Source organism: Athene cunicularia, assembly GCF_003259725.1.
Source record: "Athene cunicularia isolate RWA chromosome 7 unlocalized genomic scaffold, athCun1 chr7_part1, whole genome shotgun sequence".
NCBI classification, from domain to species: domain Eukaryota; kingdom Metazoa; phylum Chordata; class Aves; order Strigiformes; family Strigidae; genus Athene; species Athene cunicularia.
In genome coordinates, this window is record NW_020799107.1 from 9,311,019 (window position 1) to 9,333,765 (window position 22,747).

Here is a 22,747-nt window from a genome sequence, read left to right on the forward strand (position 1 = left end):
CGGAGAAGCCCGCTCGGCCGGCGCTGCGTCCTCGGCCCGGGGTGTCTCGGCGGCAGAGGGCAGCGCGCTCCGTCCCCTTCCTCCGTTACCGGGGGTTACTGCTCCCACCGCCTGTCAGCCCAGAAACCTCCACCGGAGCCGGGCATCGAGCTTCCCGTATCGCGGAAAGCAATTCCGAGAGTGGTTTTCAGAAGCTCATAAACCTCCTTTCTATGCTCGAGGAAAACACCCCCAGCAATCCCCGAACAAGTCCCCGCTCAGCGTAACCAAGCTGCATCTCCCAGCATGCTGGAAAACAACGCTGAACAGATGCTTATAAATACATATTCGCACCAACCAGCATTTGCATCGCAGAAATAAACCGCGAAACTGTTGTTAATTTGCTGCGATTATATCCGTAAAGTGTGTTAGGTTGTGTAGAGCTACGTTTCAAACGGGTGATCAACGCTGGATATGCTGGTGGTGGTTTTATTCTTTAAGAAATAGCATTACATTCTAAGCAATAACAAAAAACAAACAAACAAACAAACAAAAAAGAACAAAAAAAACCCACCACAAAACTGAAGCAAAAGGTCGGTAGGGAAAAAAAAAACCAAACACCAAAACAAAACCCAACAACCAACACAAACCTAACCACCTAATCGAGGTAGTAAGTACTGCAGAAGAGCAATCAGGAACTGTGGCTGGACCAAAAAAAAAAAAAAAAAGCATTCTGCATTTCAAAACGTGTCTTGTAAGGAGCTGGATGAGTCTAAAACACACCAAGGGGAAAAAATCTGAAGGACTAGAGGACATAAGTATTTTTTAATGGCACTAAACGGGACAATACCCCAAGAACAATGCACGGCACAGTCGGGGCAGAAATCGCGGCTCCAGGGAAATTAGTGACATTTCTCGCTTCCCCCTGATTTCAGTCGAAGCGCACACACCTACCCCCTCACCGAGAGCAGTGGGCAGGGAGGAAACCACCGGGGCAGGGAGAATTACCGAAGCTTAAGCAGCCCGTTTTATCCCTGGCAGTTTTGCAGCAGCAACAATAGAGCACACGAGAGTCATCTCTTCCTGGCACCGGATTTTCTCCGGTTGCAGAGACAAGCAAAACAGGTTGCTCCTTAGCAACTAAACCCTGCACTCTCCCACTTTCCTGGTCAGCCGGCGCAGGTTGGGGAGCCCTGCAAAGCCTCCACCCAGCAGCTGAGCTCAGTTTTTCCCTGATGCTCCCAGTACGGAGCATCAGGTTTGTCTTGCTGGCAGAGCACATGCTGCCATGCTGCTGATAATAGTTAACTAATTTGGAAGCACTGGCACTATTTTACATTTGGGGGCAATACTTCAACTGGATTCACTGACAGTCCCTGGACCCCAGCCATGTCTGTTCCACTGTCCTGGAAAGGCCAGACATGCTTCCTTTAAATAAAAAGCATTAGGGATGTTAACTTGCACCCTGGGCCTGGGAGAAACCCTGCTTAAGTGAGGGCAAGCTTTGCATTTGTAAAACAGGCTGTGGTTTTACCTAAATCATAGAATCACAGAATGGTTTGGGGGTTGGAAGGGACTTTCGAAGATCATCTAGTTCCAACCCCCCTGCCACGGGCAGGGACATCTTCCACTAGCCCAGGTTGCCCAAAGCCCCGTCCAACCTGGCCTTGAACCCTTCCAGGGAGGGGGCAGCCACAGCTGCTCTGGGCAACCTGTGTCAGGACCTCACTGCTCTCACAGGGAAGAATTTCCTCCTCACATCTAGCCTAAATCTTCCCTCTTTCAGTTTAAACCTGTCAGCCCTCATCCTACCACTGCAGGCCTTGGTAAAAAGACTCATTTATGTAAATCCTCTTTAAGTACTGAAAGTCCAAAACCACCTGTTGAGCCTACAAGTGATTTTTTTTCCTTCATTATAGGGTAAAGGACCCAACTTTCCTTTAAAAAAAATAAATTTTAACCGTCTTAAATCCGTTCCAACGTGCCTATGAAAATAAAGAAACTAACAGACATAGAAATAATATGTTCCTGTGAAGCAGGAAGATAATCACATGCCTCAAAGGTATTGGGTTTTTTAATTAGAAAAAGTCAGGCTTAAGCTACTCTGAAAGTTGAGAATCAGAGATTCAATGATACACTATAACCTTGTGTTAAATTTCCTCCTGATAAACCTGCTAGCTGGAGGGTATGACAGGTATGCCTGTGTAGCAAAATACGGGAAATGAAAGGGGAAAGGGAAGCCAGTCAATGTAGTCTGTCCAGCACACTTCACAGGCAGTCAACATTCAGTACAGAGAAAACATCTGTAAGTTAAATCTGTGTTTAACAGACACCCATTTCATCCCCCCATATGGCTTATACTGAAATCAGGAACCAGGCCAACTGAACACGACCAGGAAACGCTTTCCTATTCAGGCAGTATAACATGTGGTCCTAAGTCCATTATTTACAGCTGATGAAGTTCCTAATCCGCTACATTTCCCTTATCCTCCCTCAGCAAGAGCAAAGAACACCAGAAATCTACAACAGCTGAAGGAAGACCCTGGCATGGCCTGCAGTGATGCTTTCAGCCACAGGTGGCTGGCTTGCCTGGAGACACTCCCTGAGTGCCGGGTGATCTTGCCTTCAGGCTGGCAACCTCTCTGGTCTGTCCCCAATGCTGAGCAAGCCGGTCTCTTGTGAACGGCCCTGAGTCCAAGAGAAGTTACGTCCTAATTCCCAGAGACTGCTCAGCATTTAATTTTGGTGCAGTAAATAGTATCAAGCATTAGAAACCCAGAAATCATAACCAGCTATGAAGGCAGCACTTCTGGGATATGGCAGCCCACCCCAAGGTAGCTGGGGGCCAGGCACAGGAATTAATTCTTCAGCAAAAGTATGTTTTGCCTTATATGCAGAAGCTTTAACAGAGAAGGGAAGGAAAGAAGAGCGATGTTAACTGTGTAAATTGTAACAACTCTGCATGACAAAGTAGCATATTTTCATGTTAGCTTAAAATAGACAATTTGTTCTGGTTTTCTTGGTTAATCTGAATTAACCTCCCCTTACATTCCCTGGAAAAATCTGTACAGTTTTTATACTATCTGTCACTTGGAAGATACATAGACAGAGACATGGAGGACTCACACATATGAGCACTTCCTATACAAGGCATAAATTACTGAGGACCACCCCCACATATACCTTTTTCTAATTATTTTCTAAGTCAATGTAGAAACCTAAATGTTTGGGTTTATTTGCTTTACCTGAAGAAGCACTTCATACGTATCTCAGGAGAAGTTCAAACACACAAGTGTGTTACCAAACCACTGGGTAGGAACTGAAGGATCAGGAGATCTTTTCAATACCAGCAAACTTTCATCTTCCAGCAATACAGAGCTGACAGCATTCAAAACAGGCACTTCAGCATGTCTGAATTGAGTTCACATGAAGCGAGGCCCACTCTACTTGGATTTCCAAGCAGGTCCTTACAAATTTCCCACAAACAGGTATTCTCTGTAACACACAAACATTCTCTTCCTCATCTCTTCTTTCTCCTGGCGCTGCATACTCCACTGGGTCCTTCAGACACTGCTAAATAAAAAGCAAGTGCATACAGTCTTTAACTACAGTGGCTGAGCTACAATCTGAGAAGCCAGTGATGCATGTTACTCAACTGGTCACCACAGCTATTTATCATCCTTAAGCTGAGAGCAGTTAGCTCTCTCAGAGGCCTTGCCCTTCCAACTGCTTCTATGTAACTTGGGGGACAAGGGGGGTACTTGCAGCACCTAAATGACATTGTCTGAAAGTGGATATTAAATCTTTTTTTTTTTTATTCCCTCAAAAATGCAGTGTCTATCTAGTCAGTCATACCTCTCATATTCAGACAGATAGCCAAAGGATCTGAAGCTCTGCTAAGTATCATGAGTTCAGTGCACAGTTCTTGTGTCTGTGCATTTCCCACGTGAAATAAGACATTGCAAGAGTGACATTAATTCAGGGAGATATCTAAGCAAGAAAAATGTTAACAATGGAAATATGCGTTACATGTAGTAAAATGCTAAATTAAGCATAAGAGGAACAAGTAATGGGAGATTTAGAAGGTAGAAAAAAAGAATCAGCTGACATTTTCAGAAACCTGGTAGGTTAACTGCAAATTCATCTTAGGTACTTCTAAGCAGAAAAAAAAAAAAAATTACTGCACTTAGAGGACAGCAGCTTTGCTTCCGATGACACAGACTCCTTATCTCTCCTATCTCACACCTCACCTTTGCAAACATGCAAACACAGAAAAGGCATGCTTACACACAACACAACACATTCCTCCACAAATACAGGCCTAAATCCTAAAAATCAGTTTCACGGAACTGCAACCCATAACTGCCAAAGAGTTGTGTCAAAAGGAAGAGGGAGAGATCATAGAGTCATCTTCAAGGTATGCTAGAATCACTGAAAATGCAAACAAATTCCATGGAAGCCTAGCCTCCAACACAGGTCACGCCCAATTGATATACTTTTGTCTTCAGGGCCTGTTGTGCCAGAGGTTAAGAGGGAAGCAGAGACTCAAGTAAAATAAGGCAGTCAAAACCTTCACAGACAGATTTAAACACTGAAGAAAACCCCAACATAGAGCAAAGTGGCTCCAGCTTGGCCCACCCCAGTATTAATACTTAAGCAGTACCAGCAGCCACCTCCCAAAACTATCACCAACATATGTAACTCATATCATTTATATATACAAAAAAAGAAACCATATTATGCATTTTCTTTATTCTCTTTAAGTAGTATCTCTTTTGGTGGACTTGGCAGTGTTAGGTTAATAGTTGGACTCTACGATCATTTAAAAGTCTTTTCCAACCTAAATTATTCTACAGTTCTTAGAATTTGGTACCGTCCCTCCATGTCACATTTACTACTGGCTTTCCAAACAGTGGGAACAGGCAAAGCAAGTCTTGTTTTGTGGAGAAAAAGGCTAGAAAGTACTTCATATTAGAAGAAAAATTTGGTTCCTCCAGCTTTTTTTTTTCTTTTTTTTTAAGGTTCATAATCTCGTTTCTCTAATGTTCAAGAAAGTCTATAAAAATCTATGGAGCAACACCCATCTGAAGTCATGAAAACAGAAAAAACTAGACATGCATCTCACTTCATCATCCCTGTCTGTTGTGGGCATCCTGGCACCCTTGCAGCTCAGACAGCAAAGTTAACAAAACCTCCTTGTAAACCGTAACCAAGGCAATGAACTCAAGTATACACAACTAAGTGCTTCTTAGGAAAACAATGTCCCGTTTTCATCACCAAAACGTACTGCCAGTATCAACAGATTATTTTCTATTGAGGCTAGAACAGGACACAGCAAGGAGGAGGAAGGAAACTGCTGAACCAAGTGCAAGTGCTTCTTGCCGCACTAAGTCTGACAAACTGAATCATGCTAGTGGGGAAGCTGACGACTCTTGGGTAGCATATACAAGGTATGTTTATCATTCAGCTCAGGGAATCCATTCAGCTTCAAAAGTCAAAAGCAATGCTGTCATGAACATTTGGATACTGAATATATTAACGCTTCGCTACTATCAGAAAGCTTCAGAAATCTCAAATATGAAAAAAGTTACGTGATCTTTCTATTTTAGAAGAGACAGGTATAAAAATAGTTCCTATAAGCAAATGAATTCCTGATCAAACTTTTAACTTTTCTGTTCCTTTGCTTAATAAGATTTAAAAAAAAAAAAAATCCACATAATTTTAAAAGATCAGACTGTAAAAATTATTTTGGGTTAGAAGCATCTCACAGAACCTGTGAGTATACAGACATCTGTGTAGAAAAAACATATGCAAAAGTGAGACTTGTATGAAAGTGCTGCTCTGCTGGTATATCCACAGTATTAGGCTTTGCCCTCTCCCAAGTCCTACCTCAAACCTAATCAGCTTTAAAGAGTTGTGAGCTTGCATTAACCATTTCTACCACAACTACAAGTTTTGTAAACTGGAAAACCAACTGTAATTTAAAAAGAATATCATGCAGAAGGGCAGAGGTTCTGCACTTCAGTCCTACCGCTGATTAGGGATATTGGGCAGGGAAACACAAGCAGCATCTGAACACTTTAGGAGTGCCACAGTTACCTCATCAAGCTCTCCAACTCAACATGAAAAAAGACAATCGGTACCCAATTAACAGTAAAACTGAAGTCCAAAAATTCAGACTTATGGCTAACCATAATTACTGTTTTAATCCAAATATTTGATGATATTGAGTACAGAGAATAAACTAGTATGGCATCTTAAATGTAAGAAGATCTTATCTTTACCTTAAGAACCTTTGCAAATACTGAAGAATCTTGTTATCAAGCATCTTAGCAAAAACTTGACAGTTCACTTTGAGAATTGTCTAATTTTCCCTTACAAAGGGGATAATAAGGACACCTACAGAGGAAGGTCTGAAACAGAGGAAATGTCCTGAAAGCTGACCAAAAGAACTGTTATGGTGTTCCCATGACCACCCTAACTGCAACTTAAACTTATTTTTCTGAATTGGACTTTCATACAATGCGATCCTACAAGACAGGTTTGGTGGGAGATTAAATGATAAATTTTTGAATGGAAAGTTCTTCTTTCAAGGGCATTCCAAGACTGATTTCTTATTTTGTTTTTAAAGTTTCTCAAAATGCCAGAGCTTTATTTTTCTCTGTTCATTAATTCCCAGGCTCTAGGCGGAGGGAGTACAAACAGGTAGATGGTCCCCTCTGACAAGTCGATGGTGCTGTTGCAAGTTATCTGTTTAAGTGGTCAGCATTCTTAGTCTTGCTTAACATTTTAAGCTGAAGACTAGGAAGAGGAGAAGGAGAATACACCCACTGCTAATGAGGAATTTACACATGAACACTGTCCACTTTGGAGAAACATTTGCTTATGTGTTTGCCAAGAAACCCATCCCAAAGATATAATTTAAGCATGTGATCAAAGGCTGGAAAGTCTTGTTGACACAGACTTTTTTTCCCCATAAAGGAGGAGAATGTTTATTCGGTAGAACACTGCAGTGAACAGCATGTACAATGTAAGACACAATTAGGGAGCTGTGTCCTAGTCCATAAATTACATTGTCATGCAGTCACAAGGGGCCACTACCAAAAATATAGTCTAAACAATAACCGAACTCCCATCATGAGCTTGCAGGGATTACCAAAGTATATCCTGACAAAAGGAATTGATCTTAACACACCTGTCAGAAGTGAGGTATCCTGTAATCATTTCCATAGATCCCAGCAGTGGTTTAGAGGCATACAGTATGCTTAGGATTTTTTTTCCTCCTCTCTCTCCCTTACTGCCTCCCCTTGGTGTTTAAAAGTGATAGTGTTGTAAAATTTACTAGTTTCTCAGGAAGGGTAGCCTGTCTCTTTCCCTCTGCTACTTGGTCAGGTACCTTCACGTGCACCCTAGTAATAAAGAGATGCTTGACAAGTTGTTCAGTGGCTTGTGCCTGGTGTGGTCTCTGTTGCAGCATTGGGTTCCCTTCGCATACTAAGCCATGGGTTTTGCTGGAGATGGGTTACCTGCACACTGGATTCCACTTTAAGATGTACTGGACTTGTAGTAGGAGGGAAAGGAAAAAGTGCTTGAAGCATGTCCTTTAATTCAAACAAATGCTCTCCATGAGAAATCACTGGAGAGTTCAAAGCAGCTTCAGAGGCAAGATTCAGAAGGAAATTACAGAATTCTACAGAAAAATCAGCTCTGTAGAATCCTGTTAAAAACAGAGATTTTTCTAAAGCACTGTAGCTCCAGAGCCTGGAGAATGGGAAGATCACTGTATATATAGGGCATACCAATTCCACTGCTCTTTAGCAATAAATAACTTGTCCTGTTCCCATACTCTGACCAAAACAGGGATGAAAGAACAATTCCAGTACAGGATGCTGGCCAACGGCTCTGCAGAGGAGTGTTAGAGCTTTAAACCTCGACCAGTTTTCTATAGGTAGTGTATTCAGCAAAGGACCAACGCAGTATCAACTAACCATTTATATTACTTCAACTGCTGCTTTCTCTCAAAATAGCTCTAGTCAATAAGTGATTGCTCCCACCACAGAAGAATCTGGATACCACTCTGCTGCTGTTATCTCAAAGAACAAAACCACACATTTTATAATACTGCACTCATATACTTTTGAATAAGACTATTACTCATTTAAAATAGTTTTGAGGGAGTCTACATTGGAAACAGGTGGATCACTCATTCAAGTAAATCAGAGTTGTTGAGGCTACAATGATACCTAGAAGGAAAAAGTTAAACAAAAACCACTAAAAGTATTAGCAAATATGAACTAGAATTTCACAAGAAAAGCATGCAAATCATCCTAGTGTTGCTTCCTGAAATACTTAATTGCATGAAGCTGCATTCAGTGGTTTCTCCCACTTGCTTACCCAACTTCTTTATTAAAAAAGAAAGATACATTTCTCTTTTACAGTGACCACACTGATCCTTTTAGTTCTCTGTTAGAACAGCATTTTGCAGCAAGAGTTACCTTCATTCAAAATTTAGATAGAACTGAACTTCAAAACACACAAGTAGAATGGTTGTATTCCAGAGTACTTTTGAAATACTCTATTTCTGTAGAACAGCCTTTGTAATTAAAGTCACACAGAGTTCACTACAGACTTTAGAGAACTTAAAGCAATCTGGCTGAAAGAGGGGCAGTATGTAAAGAGGGGGTACCCAAGGAAGACAAGAGCTTGTATAACCCAGCCCACAGTAGACCTATAGTATGTACACCTCAAAGGGCTTTAAATCCTTCTTTATTACAAAACATGTATGTTTGGCATTCTGAATTTATTCGTTTGGAGAGAAAAAAACAGCATGCTTGCTGTATAGGCACTAGGGTTATCAAGGCAGTACAAATGCATTGGTAACATACAGAAATGGATAACTTTTGCTTAAACCAAATACAAAGTGAAAGATGAAGTTACTGCCTTAATGATCCTGCATCCTTGCTAGTTTGATATCTTCGTGTGATACCATAAATAAAAAAAGAGAGTTGAATTATATTTCAGCCTCTTGGTGCTCGAATGCAATTTCTTTCCAGCAAGGAAGCAAAGCTACAACCAGCGTTTCCCACTAGGACTGGTCCCCACAGGCACCCAGCACATGGGGAGGTCAGCAGAAAGACTCTCGGTAAGGAAGCAGACATGCAAAATTAATTCAGCCATTGGTACATATTACTGAAAGAGCAAACACATTTGTCTTGACCATGCTCACTGAGAAAGTAAGCACAATAACCAAATTTGGAGCCTGCAATAAACAGTAATATTTCATCCAGCTTCTTTACAGCATAAACACAGGTTGGGGAGGGCTCTAGGGCTGGGTGAATGCCAACATCGTTTTGAACATGGACCTAAACAGAGGTTTTGTTCCTGAATGGTAAAAATATTTGAAGCATAAATAAGAACTGAAATTCAGAAACTGCTATAGACAATATAAACTATGGGGACTGCATTCTGATCTTCACTGAATGGCAAATTTAATCTGAATAAAAGTCTTAGAACACAGCTCTGCACTTCCAGCACATTAAAATATGGATACAAACCTCATAATCTCCTTAAAACAGAGCTCAAACTACAAGTGTCAAGAGAAAAGAAACCACAAATTTTGAAGTAAAGGTTATCTATACCATTCAGATATAATATTACCCAGTCTGCAACATGAAGTGATATAAAGCTTTAAGAAAGGGCAGAGATACAAGATTAAGTTCTGGTTTGTTTCTCAAATCAAGCACTGCTTTCTGGTTTAATGACCTTAAAAAAAAAGGCAACCAAAAGCCCACCTTTGCTTGCATCACAGTAAGAACGAATATATTTGCAGGGAAAGTGGTTCTCCATAGAAATGCAGTCTCACATCCAGACAAATTTCAGACTGATTTATTCTTTTAAGGCCAAGTAAAATGAAGATCAGAAGTTTCAGGTAATTCACTGAATACTCCCCCATATTATACGCTCTTGAAGGAGGTAGAGGAGGCAGTAATAGATTTCAAATGTTATCAGATACCCCATAGCTGGAGCTACTTAGACAGAAGCTAATGAAATGTCCAGTTCTTGGCCGTGCAAATTGTATAGAGAAATTATGCAAACAGGTAGTGTGAAGTAAAGAATGTAAGAGATAAAAGGAAAAAGGAGCTGAAAATACTGTAGACTGAACGAAGCACACAGTGGGATATGCAGAAAACATTACAGAGATTAAGTAGATGATGAATGTAGAACAGGAGGTGCACAAGAGGGAAGGTAAATAAAATACTAGTGAAAATTAAAAATCGGGAAGGGGGAGGGAGAAAAGGGCCTAATAAAAGCATAGGAGACAAGAACCAAGGCCTAGAGGACCCAAGATTTAATAGCCATATTCCCGTTCCTGTACACAAACAGTTCAACATCAGTTAAGTGACTGAAACTGAAGAGCTTTCAATGGCTGAGACAAACTGTGTCATTATTGTGAAATAGTGTAAGATTGGAATCACATCATGTGAACTGCTGTTATTTCAGTGTCACACTAATGTGGGACCTTTCCATTTTGCAATAGGTCAGAACAATTTGTCTCTTAAGTTTCAGTGGGAAATTTCTGATGAGCTTCATGCCAAGAACTAGTCAGTGAAGTTGCACAGGTCTTTGCCATCAATTAGGAGTAATTCAGAATTCCACTGTGCTTCAGTTTCTTGTCCAGAGAATAGAGATTACATGTCCCTCTGCAGGAAAACAAATACAAATAGTATTTTGAAATCTTCAGACACAACACACTACATAAAGAGTTTTTATGCCAGCAAAGCAATTGAGAAGCTACAAGAGAAAAAATAATCTTTCACACAGCTACCGCATTTGTATTTACTGGGTATACAGGAGAGGACACAGGAAGCAAACAGAGCTCTTTCAGAATTTAGTTTTCAGGAGCAACTTGCATAACATAGCTCTCTGCAGACAAGAGCAATAGCCTGTGAAGTGCAACTCAGAAGCGCTGACTACAGCAGAGGAGATATAAGAGAGATCTTAATACTGTCAGTATAGCAGGCACTGGTACAGTTACGATCCAGACTTCTCTCTGCTTTTTCAAAAAAGTAAATCATACTATATACTAATAGCACAGCAGTATAAGTTCTTGGAAAAAAAAAAAAGTAAATTTAAGAAGTGAATTAAATGCTTTTACAGATTAAGCCCTCTTGATAGAAAAGAATGTTCTAATTTGTAGAGGTATGCAGCGAAGCAAATCTTAAGGTCAATATCACATCCAGTATATCAGAGCAGTACTGCCGATTAACTATTCCATCTAAAAAGAGGGAGAATGAACTTCAAGCTTGCTTAAACTGGCCTGAAACCCACAAGAGGGAGCAGCAATCAAGCAAAGCAAACATTTTTTGTGTTTCTAAAGAGACAGTACTTCTATCGCACAAAACTGGACCCCTGAATTTTCAGTATAAATATTTAATTACCTGACTATTCAGTCATTAAGAATGTGGATGCAAGTTATTAGCACCTTTTAATCTGACCTTGGGATAACAAAGAGGATTAAGAGACCACAGCAGAAGGTATACTCTTCTGTATTCCTACTGAGGACATAGTAATTCAGCCTTAAATTATTACCCTTACTAAACGCATTTCAACCACCTATGCAAAGAAGCAAACCAACAAAGGTGGCAGGGGGTGGGAATATTTAGATTTTGTGTTAAAGTTCCCAGATCACCAAAAACCACAAATCCTAGCTAACTTTATTTTGCCAGTAGTTAATGCTTTGTATCCTCGCTCGCCACTTCATCAATGCTTTTGAAGAACTCAAAGTAAAAACCACGTGGGTTTTGTTGAACTAGCAGCTTTTCAAGAGGTAACAGCATCACTTCAACACATCAGGAAAAAAACATATTAAGAGGTTTGAAAAGATTCACAATGTTGTTTCTTGCAGACTCCTGCAACCATATGACAGCCTTGTTTTTAAGTGAAAGAATACAAACAAGACAGCGTGCTTCACTAACAGTTAGACGGTTTTGAAGTAGGAGTGCCTCAGAGCTCAAAGCAGAAGCTGAGGACTCAGCTAAATGCTTAGAGGCAGAACCTCCCACATCACTTTGTCTCTTACCTCCCAGCTCTGTATTTCAGCACTTATTAATAATTTATTTCATTTTCTTACTTAAGAGCAGGAATTGTGAAGAGAGCACATTTAACTATAAATTGCAATAAAGAAGGGAGACTGCTGGAAGATTTTTGACAGAAGAATACTTTGAGGCAGGCTTTCTTCTTTTCTTGCTTCAAGGTGGTCCCAGGAGTACCCAATGATGCAGGAACCACTCCATCAGCCAGCTACAAGCCACTCGGGCCTGAGGAGCCAGGCCCATGCAGCCTCTGCTCAGGGAACGGCGCCCTCAGGCTTTGAACCCACCGATATGGTGGCCAGCCAGCCCTGTGCCATAAGGCCAAGGTGCGAGGCTGCAGGGAGCCACACCGTTCAGTTCTTCTAGCAGCTCCTGGAAGGTCTGTTTGGACTACTTCTCATCCCCCCTGTCATTTTTGTTACTACTCTCCTTTTCTAGGTTTCTCTAGGATTATATACACAGTCACCTCAACAGGCATTTCATTATATGCACATGCTACTCACCTGAAAAAGGGGAAGAATGTAGAAATCTGAATTTAATTGAAATTATGTCTTGGATCATTAAAAAAAAAAAAAAAAAAAAAAAAAAGGATTTTACATCCATCTGTAAAATCCTGCACAGCAGCTAGCAAGCCAATATCACAGGCAAAAATAATCCCCAATCAACCCACCCATTTTTATGTGTTCTGCATTCTTTTGGGAATAGACCTTGCACACATCAGTTGCTCCAACACAGACTCTAATAAAAGTTCTGGCCACCCCTCATGCTTCCCTGACTTCTTAAAGTCGTCTGTTATGGATGCAGAATTCCTCAGAGCCACAGAAGTACAAAACATAACTGGTTTTAGAGGCACGTCTGCCAGAAAAATACAAGATTTGCTGGTAATCATTCAAGAATGTTAATGTCCAATATTATTAATATCATAACACAGTTTAGTACTAAAACTAGAGTAGACTTTTAGGTCATATGAAAAAAAAAAGCAATACATAAGGAAGTTACACACCAGAATAACTTCCATTTATTTTCTTAGCTATGACAACAGTTTCATGGAGAGTAAGTTTTCAGTTTTAATGATGCTTACAGCCACATCACCTTGCAGTCAGATAGTTGTAAGAGTTTAAACCAACTAAAATTTGGACAGAAGACCTCAAAGCCTTCTCTGTCACCAGAAGCTGCTTTAATAGGCAGCAAATCTCCATGGCTCAACAGCACCAATTAATCAGGGAAGTAACGGAGCTCCTTGAAATCTGAGATGCTGCCTGAAAAAAACCCATCTCCTTGAGGTCACTCAGAATTCTTCGTGACCTTTTGCAAATACAGATAAATCCATTTGTCCCTGTTGAACTCCAAATGTCCACCTGCTCTTCCCTGGCAGTTACATGAAGATATTACGCCAGTGTACTTTATACAGTTGTGAAGCACTCCCGTCTGCTGCATTACAAGCAGCATGCTGAAAGAAAAAGTATACTTGCTCAGCCAATTAAAAAAAAAATTAAAAAAAAAAATCAATCAGTTGAGACTCAAGGGCATGAATGGCAAACTTATTCAGCTGCTCACAGCAAACACCAGTGAAGCAAATAGTTCCACCTGACCATTTTAAATGACTCTTCAAAAGATTTAAGCATTGCTGCTGATCAAAATAGTACCTTAAAAAAACCAAAGTATGAATAAATTTAAGATACAGTTGCTGACAGCAGCTCGATACAAACTGAATTGTGAAAGACTTATCTGTCCAGCACAAAACTTTTGTTAGGAGTGCATTTTAAATACACTATACTGAGTCTGCAGATATTGCATCTTACGGAGTAAAACTTGTTAGGGAACTAAAGTGTGTAAATATAGCATACAGCTTGGATATGTTCCATCTACAAGTAACTGAGAAAGCCTACTTTCACCTCGCAAAAGCATTTAACACTACTTTAGGTCTAGCCAATGCTGAGGAACAGACTTGTGAGCTATTTATATGCAAGGATAAAGGTGCCAAAAAAGGTTTTAAAAAACCTTGAGGTCATCAAGCCTCAGTCTATCTAGGAGCTGTAGCGTTCCTGCTACACAGGCAGTTCTTCATATAGCTGCTATCAGCGAACAAGCAGAATAACGTAAACCCAAGGAGAGATGCACTGTTTCTCTGAAAAACACATTTAAATAAGCAAAGACAGAAGCTAGAAGTGCTCAGTATTTGGCCAGCATATGAATGCATTCAGCTTAGTGCATTAGTTAACAGTGGGTGTAACATTTCCTCTAAATAAAACATGTGGAACTGCAAGATTTTACACCATTACACCATTAATGAAACCGTCATTTCACAGTGGGTAGCAATATCACAAAGTCACATCACTGCTCCATTCATACAGGGGGAAAAAAGGCTGTAGAATTATATTGTCATTAACTTGACAGGGCTCTTAAAATTCTGGCAATGTCAAGGTTATCTGGAAACAACCCAGGATGTTCAGAGGACACTCCCCAGTTATGTTAATGGCTTGACAAGAGCCACAGTCAGCAAAGTCTGCTTCACTGAAAGCCTAAGTACCAAGACTGGAAAAGCCACTGGAGTATGTAACTGTAGTTTATGCAAATCCAGTAGAGCGTCCATAGCAGGTCTGGGAAAAGCAAGGCTAAACCTCTTCAAATGGGAGAAGCGCTGCCATCCAGCTATATACTAGGAATAAGCATGATAAACATCCAGATTTTGACAAAAATGCCATTATAACCATTCTGCTGCAACAAACTGCTTGGAGGTGCTCACATGCTAAAAAAGAGCATCTATTGGATCACTGCAACATGACACTGTAACTGCAGAGACACTACAGCTAATATCCTGGCAATTACCTGGACACGAGGAAACATTATAACAAGAACAGGTTACAGAGCAATCAGTATCAGTCCCAAAGGCACACTTAGTAGATAGAAATTAAGGATGTCCAGTAGTACCTCTAAGCCTGTCAAATATCTCATCCTATTTTCTTATCTGAACAATGTGGCAGCAGGAGAAAATCCATCCAGTGATGATTTAAGAAACAAGTAAGTGCACAGCAGCATCCTAAGGAAACTCTACATACAAAGGTATGTCTGTGTAATCAGCTCTTTAGCTATGCAAGAAGCAGCTAATTGCCTGGTTTTTGAAGATTTTAGTCAACGTCTAATTCAGAAGGAGTAACAGGTCACTTCATATTAAGCACCCATCAGAATTTGCGTTATGGCAGGCTAAATGCTGAGCACCGATGCTGAACACTGGCTCAGCAGCAGCCAGGACAGCCAGATGCCACACAGGTCCTCAGCTGCTATTCCTCACTGACCAGTTTTTCCACTCCAACCTAGAAATAAGGCTCCCCCACCCCAAATACTGCTTTGAGGGGTGGGAGGGAAGGATGCCCCTGCTCTCCAGCATTTCCAAACTGTAGACAAGATGTCCAGTGGTTTCAATGGGGAACATCTGCAAAACATCTGTATTTTTTAAGAAATGCCTTGGGGCTGCACACCTTCCTGTTGAGGACACTGCAGCTCCTCTCCAGGGCCGCTGGCAGCCAGCCCAGCAGCATGCTCTGCCGCTGTCCCTATTCCCTGCAGAGAGACTGAAGCCAGTCACACCCAGGGAATCAGGCAGGGCCTACATTTGGACATGAGCACCGAATCCAAGAAGTTTTGCACTTCTCCCCATATGCACTGATGGCATTTTACTTTGCACTCAGATACAGCATCCTAATGAGCTTATCACAGATAGCAAAGCACTTTCCAGGTAAACTGCATCCAAGCTTGGTTTGGCAGGTGCCACTTAAGTACAAGTTAAGAGGAAAGCCCAGCCACTTAAATGCCCACTGCAGTGGATGCAACACACACACACACTACAAGCATACCACATTAATGCTTATAAGTTCACCTCTGCAGTAGCTGCTTCTGAACCAGAAATCATTTGCCATGATTTGACCTTCTCTGACAGAAGATTTTCCCACTAAATAACAGACTGACTAATTTTAAAAGACTGATACAGAATTGCCCTTACTTTGTTCACCAGACTCAGGTTTAACACCTCTGGAGATAAATCATCCAGATTAAGTGTAATGGAATCTCATTACAGCTCTGTTGCAGTATTTACTCTTCACAAATAAGTATCTATTTCTGCTGTCTTACTTATAAAATGTCCTTTTAGCTCTTCATGTTTTGGTGGCATTGGAAAACAATTGAGATCACAACCCACCTGTCTAAATATTTATGCTATATGATATATATGCTATATACTGTAGTTGTGATGGACAATGCAGACCAAGTATAACACTGATACCAGTACTGAGTCAATAGCACCCAAGTTATCTGGCCAATACCGTCACCCACATCAAAATAAAATACTTAGTTGATCATGATTAAACAAAACATTTGCTTTAAATCAGATGTTTCACACTGTTTAGCTTTTGTTCTCAAAATGGTATGTAGATAGCAAAGTAGGCAGCAGCCTTAGTATGCTACTACTAGAATCCATTCCTCACTTTCATGAAGCCTCATGTGGCTTAAATACTCTGGAAAAGAAAAGCTTTCTGCCACAGTCACTGTAAAGTCATATACTTCCACCTCCTTACAAAAAATGACCATACAGCTTTCATTCTAGCCATCTCTTCTACGAAGAAATTAAAGTATATACAAATTATTTATCATCTTCCCCCCCCCGTAGTTTTTTTTAGTCCCTTAAATTTTACGTAAGTGTATTGTTCAGAGTATTGTTCCTTTGTCCCATATAAGAAACCATATCTATTTAACCTTTTTAATTTTGCTATGACATGGCATCAGTTGAAATAACAGCCATCCCTCACCACCCACCCAGACGAAGGGTTTATTTTCCCTTAACGATGTTCAGGATTGAGCTGCCACATTCTTACATCAATTTCACTGCTGCGGAAGGAACTCTAAATAGGCCAATTATCATCAATCCCATAAAAACCTCTGTCCAGAGGATCAATGAGGTACACACAGAGTAGCCCACCAAGGCAGCTGCAGAACCTGAATATTCACGTGGTGAAAGCTTTGGCATTTACAAAGAGAATTTCACACATTTTTCCCGTGCTGAATCTGTACCTCCTGTACTATTCCCCCTTTCGCAGCTCGTGGGCAGGCACTGCTTGATCCGATCTCCTCAGGGCATTAATACACACTGTTAGCACGGCAGCTGCCACCCATCCCACTCCGTCCTCCAGAGCAACGACAGCTTCGGTCTTAACTAGATGGATACGAGCGACAAGGGACAGATGGCAAAAGCGTACTCACCATGTGCTTCTTTCTGCAGGAGACACACTGCTTCATAAATCTGCTGCACTAAGAAAAAAGCCTGACTTGGACTTCTGACGGATGCCAAGGGATACTCCTATATGATAACAGATTAGAGTTCCCTTTTCCTTTGTTCAGCTTTCAAATCTAATAGCAGTGGCACAGCTGAACCAAGACTGCCCATCACTCCTTATCCATTCACAGAGTGCTCCATAGGGTGATTAAGGAAATTATTTCTCTGCTCAATCCCCTGTGGTAGTTCAGTAAGAAAAAAAAAAAAAAAATGGCCATTTTTCATCGAACTCATGCTGTGAAGTTTCCCCATGACAACACAGCTGATTTGCGCAACAGTTATTTCTATCACTAACAAAAGAAACAAAAGATCAGGAATAAAGGGAAAATTGAATAAGAAAGGAGAAAAAAAAAAATCCTACCCTAGTTCTGGAAATACAATTCAAATGTTAAAAAAAAATGGAGTCTTATAAAGAGTACAGGCTACACAACCAGTAACAACCATGTTCTCTCATTTGCGTGACAGTATCTGGCAGAGAGGGAGGAAATGAGTCTTAAGTCCTGTTTATTATAAAATCTAAGACCTGATCTAGTTGTGAGACTAACAAGGAGAAAACAAATTTAAGTGCTGACCTATAGTTCTAAAATTAGTTTTGTTAAATGCATTTACTACTAGCAAATGTCATTCTGATTACATGAAAGCCAAAACAGGACTCTAGAAAGCTATGTGTTCCTCACAGCATACATCATCCTCCAAAACTAGATTTCTTCATATCTAATAGGTATCGATTATTTGGGCTTTTTTATGGGCTCTTCTGTGCTGCCATAGTATGAACAGTACCAACTTTGTAATCCTTCAGTGACATGAAACACCAGCACTGTTCTGAATCCAAAAGAATTGCCCATAGCCTTGACAATAAAATGTTTAAGTATTCATACAGAGGCTGAGTTTTGCTAAATAAGTAGACTATTATATTCCCAATCTTAAGGCAGCATCAGAATTGACACTATGCAACCACATTTTTTCTAGCACACAAGCTGTATGTAAAAATAGTCCTTTCTCCTGAAAGCAGTCTTTCATTCTTGACAGTGACATTTAAGCCTTTTATACTACAGGGGTGTTTCATCCTGAATTCAGCACAGTTCTTGTGCTTTTTATCCTTCAAATGTGTTCACTAAAACACTCAAAGGCCACTCCATTAGATTCACACTACACTGCCCCCAGACATCCTCAGTTGCAGCTCCCCAAGCAACGGTCCATCTACACGTTACTGGGCTTTCTAGGAAACAATTTCAAAGAGAAACTGAAATAGTTGAATACAAAAAAAAAAAAAAGTTAAGAAGTTCTTATTTTTATTATTTTAAAATATCGTTTTCCAGTTATATTCTTGTCACCACTGTCACCAGCAACTGCTCAGACTGTAAAGAATGACAATCAATTTAAGTATGAACCTTTGTCCTTGGAGTTAGATACTTCTGAACCGGCTTTCAGTCTCATGGTCACAAACCTGCAAGAGTCATCTACCTAAAGCATTGAGAGAACACAAGACTGGGTCTGTGAAATGTTCTCATCATTAAACCTTTGGTTACTGTAAGGAAGAAACAGTGTCAGGCTGTTGAGTTTCGGCAAGCCCCAACACGATGAAGGCGCACTGGAGAGAGGCAGTCAGCCTAAGCATCCTGCTCCAAGGTCTCCAAGCTGAGCCTCAACTGCACGTTCATGAGGAAAAAAAAAATGCAGACAACTTCAGAGATGGGGGCAAGTGCAAGGTGGTTTTGAAGTGACCAAGACCTAGACAGTCAAGAAAATATTTTCACAGATCTGAGCTTTAGGTTTTTTATTTCCAATTCACTGGTAGTTGATGGATTTTAAAGTGTTCATGTTGCTCCAGAAAACCTTATGGTCTTAATAAAAGGTTAGTAGGCTCTATTAATGCAGAGGTATTTACAGAATATTGTATTTAAAAATGGGCAGTGTCTTGATTTTTCTAAATCTAAACTTAAACCAACATCAACAACAGTTTACATCAAAATTTTAAATACCTATCAGCTGCATTACCAGCAAAGCAGGGTCTAATAATCTATTAGCTTTGCAAGAACTTATAAAAATGGACCATTTCAGCAAATTCCACAAGACAGGAACCTTGGCACATGATACAGTGAAATTTCTAACCCAGTTCTCCAGCAAAATCCTGGTTAATCCAGTCCAAAGCCCTTTATTTTCATCCCGTGTTTAGCATTAGTTTTTATATTTTTCAACTGACACTGTCAGTTTGTTCACACACCTGAGTAAAGTATTTGTTTATTACAGACAGAAAAAGGACAGGGTCACGAAAACAATCAACACACTAAAGTCAGTCTCTCACCCACACTGTCTAAGCAGAAGATAAGATCTGTAGCTCTGAGAGCAGTGGAAGTTCAGTCCTACAAAGCAAAATCTATACAGGCTAAGGTCTTCATGAACACCCAATTTCACCTGAAAGAGTGTTTTTATTCCCAGGGCTGGAAGTGATGCCAGAATGTATGCTGTAAAAAGTTTCCTAGAGACACAGCAATGTATTCTTGCTTCCACTAGAAGAATGAACAGCATCTGCCTAAACTTCACTTCCTTTGAACAGAAGTAAGACTCAACCATGCTAGACACGAACAGCAAAACTGAGCACAAAGGTCTGAATGTATTATTCAACCCGTTTCCCTGATCCCTTCTGTATATGTATTATAGGCTCAAGAACACCACAGGCTTTACCATATTCTGCCTAATTCCCACAAGCTGCAGTGGGAATAGATTCAGGACTTGTACAGACCCACAAGAAGGTCTGGTCAGCTCCAGGAGTTAATCACTAGTTATTCTTCCTCCTCAATACCACATGAATCTACGTACCTTTTGAGGGATGACTGCACCACACTCCCAGGCAGAGGTGGGATGGGAAGCTCAGAATTAAGATGACAATTTATCTTGATGACTAACTCTGCAAATGACATACGAATTCCATCTCAAAATCCAAGAGTTGTCAATATTCAAATATCAAAAGTATAAAGTGTAAGCAAAAAGCTGAACCTACAGTTTTATTGATGACAAAAGGTACTGTTAAAATACTGAAATTTATCTGTGCAAAACTGGAATGACCGTTTCCTGGTCCCTCACGCAACCAAGACAGGAAGTACAGAGAAAGTGACTTTAGGAGCAATGACACTGAAGAATTTCCGTAGTGTAGACAAAGACTCAAACTTAGCCTAGCACGTCAACCATAAGGGGTTTTTTTTTGTTAAAATCTAGGAATGAACATCCCGTATTTTGATGAATAAGACATTAAACACATGTTTAACCTTTAACTGAACTGAAGAACTACCTAAGGAACAGGACCAAGACAGCTTTAGTATCTAGAATTTTAGCACTTTATGTCAATCAGAAGAAGCTGTAAAATACTCTCCCCTCCTTCCTTACACATGCTTTGTAGTGAGTAGGTGATGATTAACTTTAACAGGAAAAGCCCTAGCAAACAGCCTCCTCACAAATATGCCAAGACAACTGATGTTAATCTAATGTAAGCAAGAGTACTGCAACAGGTCACAATCCTGAAGTCCTTATAAACACTGCACAGAGAGATGGGAGTGTTAATTCCTCCCACCAAGAAATCTCCATCAGCGAAGTATCCCAAGATTAACAGGTGAGTTTTTCAGCATCTCTTTCCATCCTAATTGTTTTTGCAGACATCCAGCTGCAACAGCATCTTCCTTAGTATCAACACAGACCTGACAGCTAGAGATGAGTTTACAGATGCCACTAACAGCAGTCCAAGGTATTAATTCCCTGCCCTAGTATCATCTTAAATTTATTACAAGTGCTCAGGTGACTAATTTATGCTTTCAGACAGTCCAGATTGTTAGGCATTCTTTATGTCAGTGCTGCAATCTAAGGAGAAGCAAGTGGAATGCAAAGAGCAAAAAAGCAACATAAAGTTGCCTAATTTGGCATACTCTTTTGGTTGAAAAATGTCAGCTGTTGGAAGTTGTTAGAAGCTGTCAGACAAACACTTCCTCTGAAATATTACTTAGTAACGGTCATCTCAGTGCATGTGCCAGCACTGCCTTGCTCATTTCCAGAAATCTGCCTAAAGTCTGGATGTTTGGGTTCACAGAATTGTTACTAATTTAAGAGGTCCTCATTGAGTGCCTAAAATTGAATAATTCTTTTAATTTCTAATGTGGTAATAATAGGAGTAATTTTTCCATGTGCTCAGATATTTATACAGCCTTATTTTTGGTATGGTAAGCCATTTGAAGATTTATATTCAACCTATGGCAGAGGAAAAGGAAAATATGCTACACCACACGTTCCTAGTAAGCCAACTACTGGCTTTAGATGCTGTACATCATATATTTAGACTCAGGCAGAAGCAACTTTATCTGAATAAGCTGCAGCTAAAAAAAAATAGTGTCATTTAAGTCTTATTAACAAAGTCTAATCTAAAAGTTATTTTTCTTATTTCTGTTTAGATTAAGAATAGTGCTATGACTTTTACTTGAATTTACCTTAAAGTGAACCCATTCTGTCTTTCCTTTGTCACATTTGCCTTTGCAAGAGGTTAAAGGACAGGACATCAAGCTTCTACACAAATACACTATCTGAATAAAACCAGAGACTTCACTTTTAAAAGCAGGGAAAACCACTATCATCATGACTTTTTTATTTTTTTTTGGGAAAGGGTGGGGAGCGGGCAACAACAGGGGATTGGAGGAGGGGTATATGGGAGACGGACATGAGATGACACAGGCACCACAAAAGAAACCTCCAGGGATTTAATTACAAAATATATTTCAGAGATTAGGATCTGCCTCTTTCAGAAAAACATCAGCTCTTTTGTAAGCAATTGCCAAATCACCTCCGCCCCCGAAAACCTCTGCCACCTGCCTGTGACACCCGAACTGGAGAGACTGAGCCAGTTCACATTTTGACCTACTTCATCCTGAATAACCGGTCAGTACATTTCCAGTACTCATGCAAAATACAAATTCCAAAGTAAAAAAAAAAAAAAAAGAGAGACCAGTTTTCCTGCATTCTGCATTCACTGGCAAGCAATTATTTTTTCTTTTTTAAGGGGTTAACTTTGTCATTTGATCACAAGCATGAATCAGCAGCAGGGAGGGGAAGAAGACTGAACCGTTAGGGCAGGAAGCTCATTCCTATGACACCCTACTTAGCTAAACCACAGGCATTGCCCAGCAGAGCTGAAAGCCCTGCCAGAGCCAGCACTGCTTCACCTCTCAAACAACGGGAAAAAAGCAGAGCGAGGGAAGCGACTGCTTGGGAGTTAACAAAGGGAATAAAGATGCACTCTTATGGGGTTCTGCTCTCACATCTACTCTAGTCAGGCAAGACCTAAGTACCAGTTTTATTCCATCTCTTACAG

General features: G+C 40.3%; 1 protein-coding gene across 19 annotated transcripts in view; it reads right to left on the bottom strand.

The window, feature by feature from the left end:
* LRRFIP1 (LRR binding FLII interacting protein 1) overlaps window positions 1-22,747 on the bottom strand; it is a 99,763-nt gene that overhangs the window by 72,289 nt on the left and 4,727 nt on the right. For 5 of the 19 annotated variants that reach the window (XM_026853132.1, XM_026853133.1, XM_026853131.1 and 2 more), the window contains exon 1: window positions 17,325-17,375. The exons of 2 other annotated variants lie outside the window; for them this stretch is intronic. In XM_026853132.1, the coding sequence (XP_026708933.1) occupies window positions 17,325-17,360 (36 nt within the window). In that variant the 5' untranslated portion in view covers window positions 17,361-17,375. Of the gene's footprint in view, window positions 1-17,324; window positions 17,408-22,747 lie in introns of those variants that run through there. 12 more of the 19 variants (XM_026853114.1, XM_026853113.1, XM_026853116.1 and 9 more) reach the window with 8 other exon arrangements.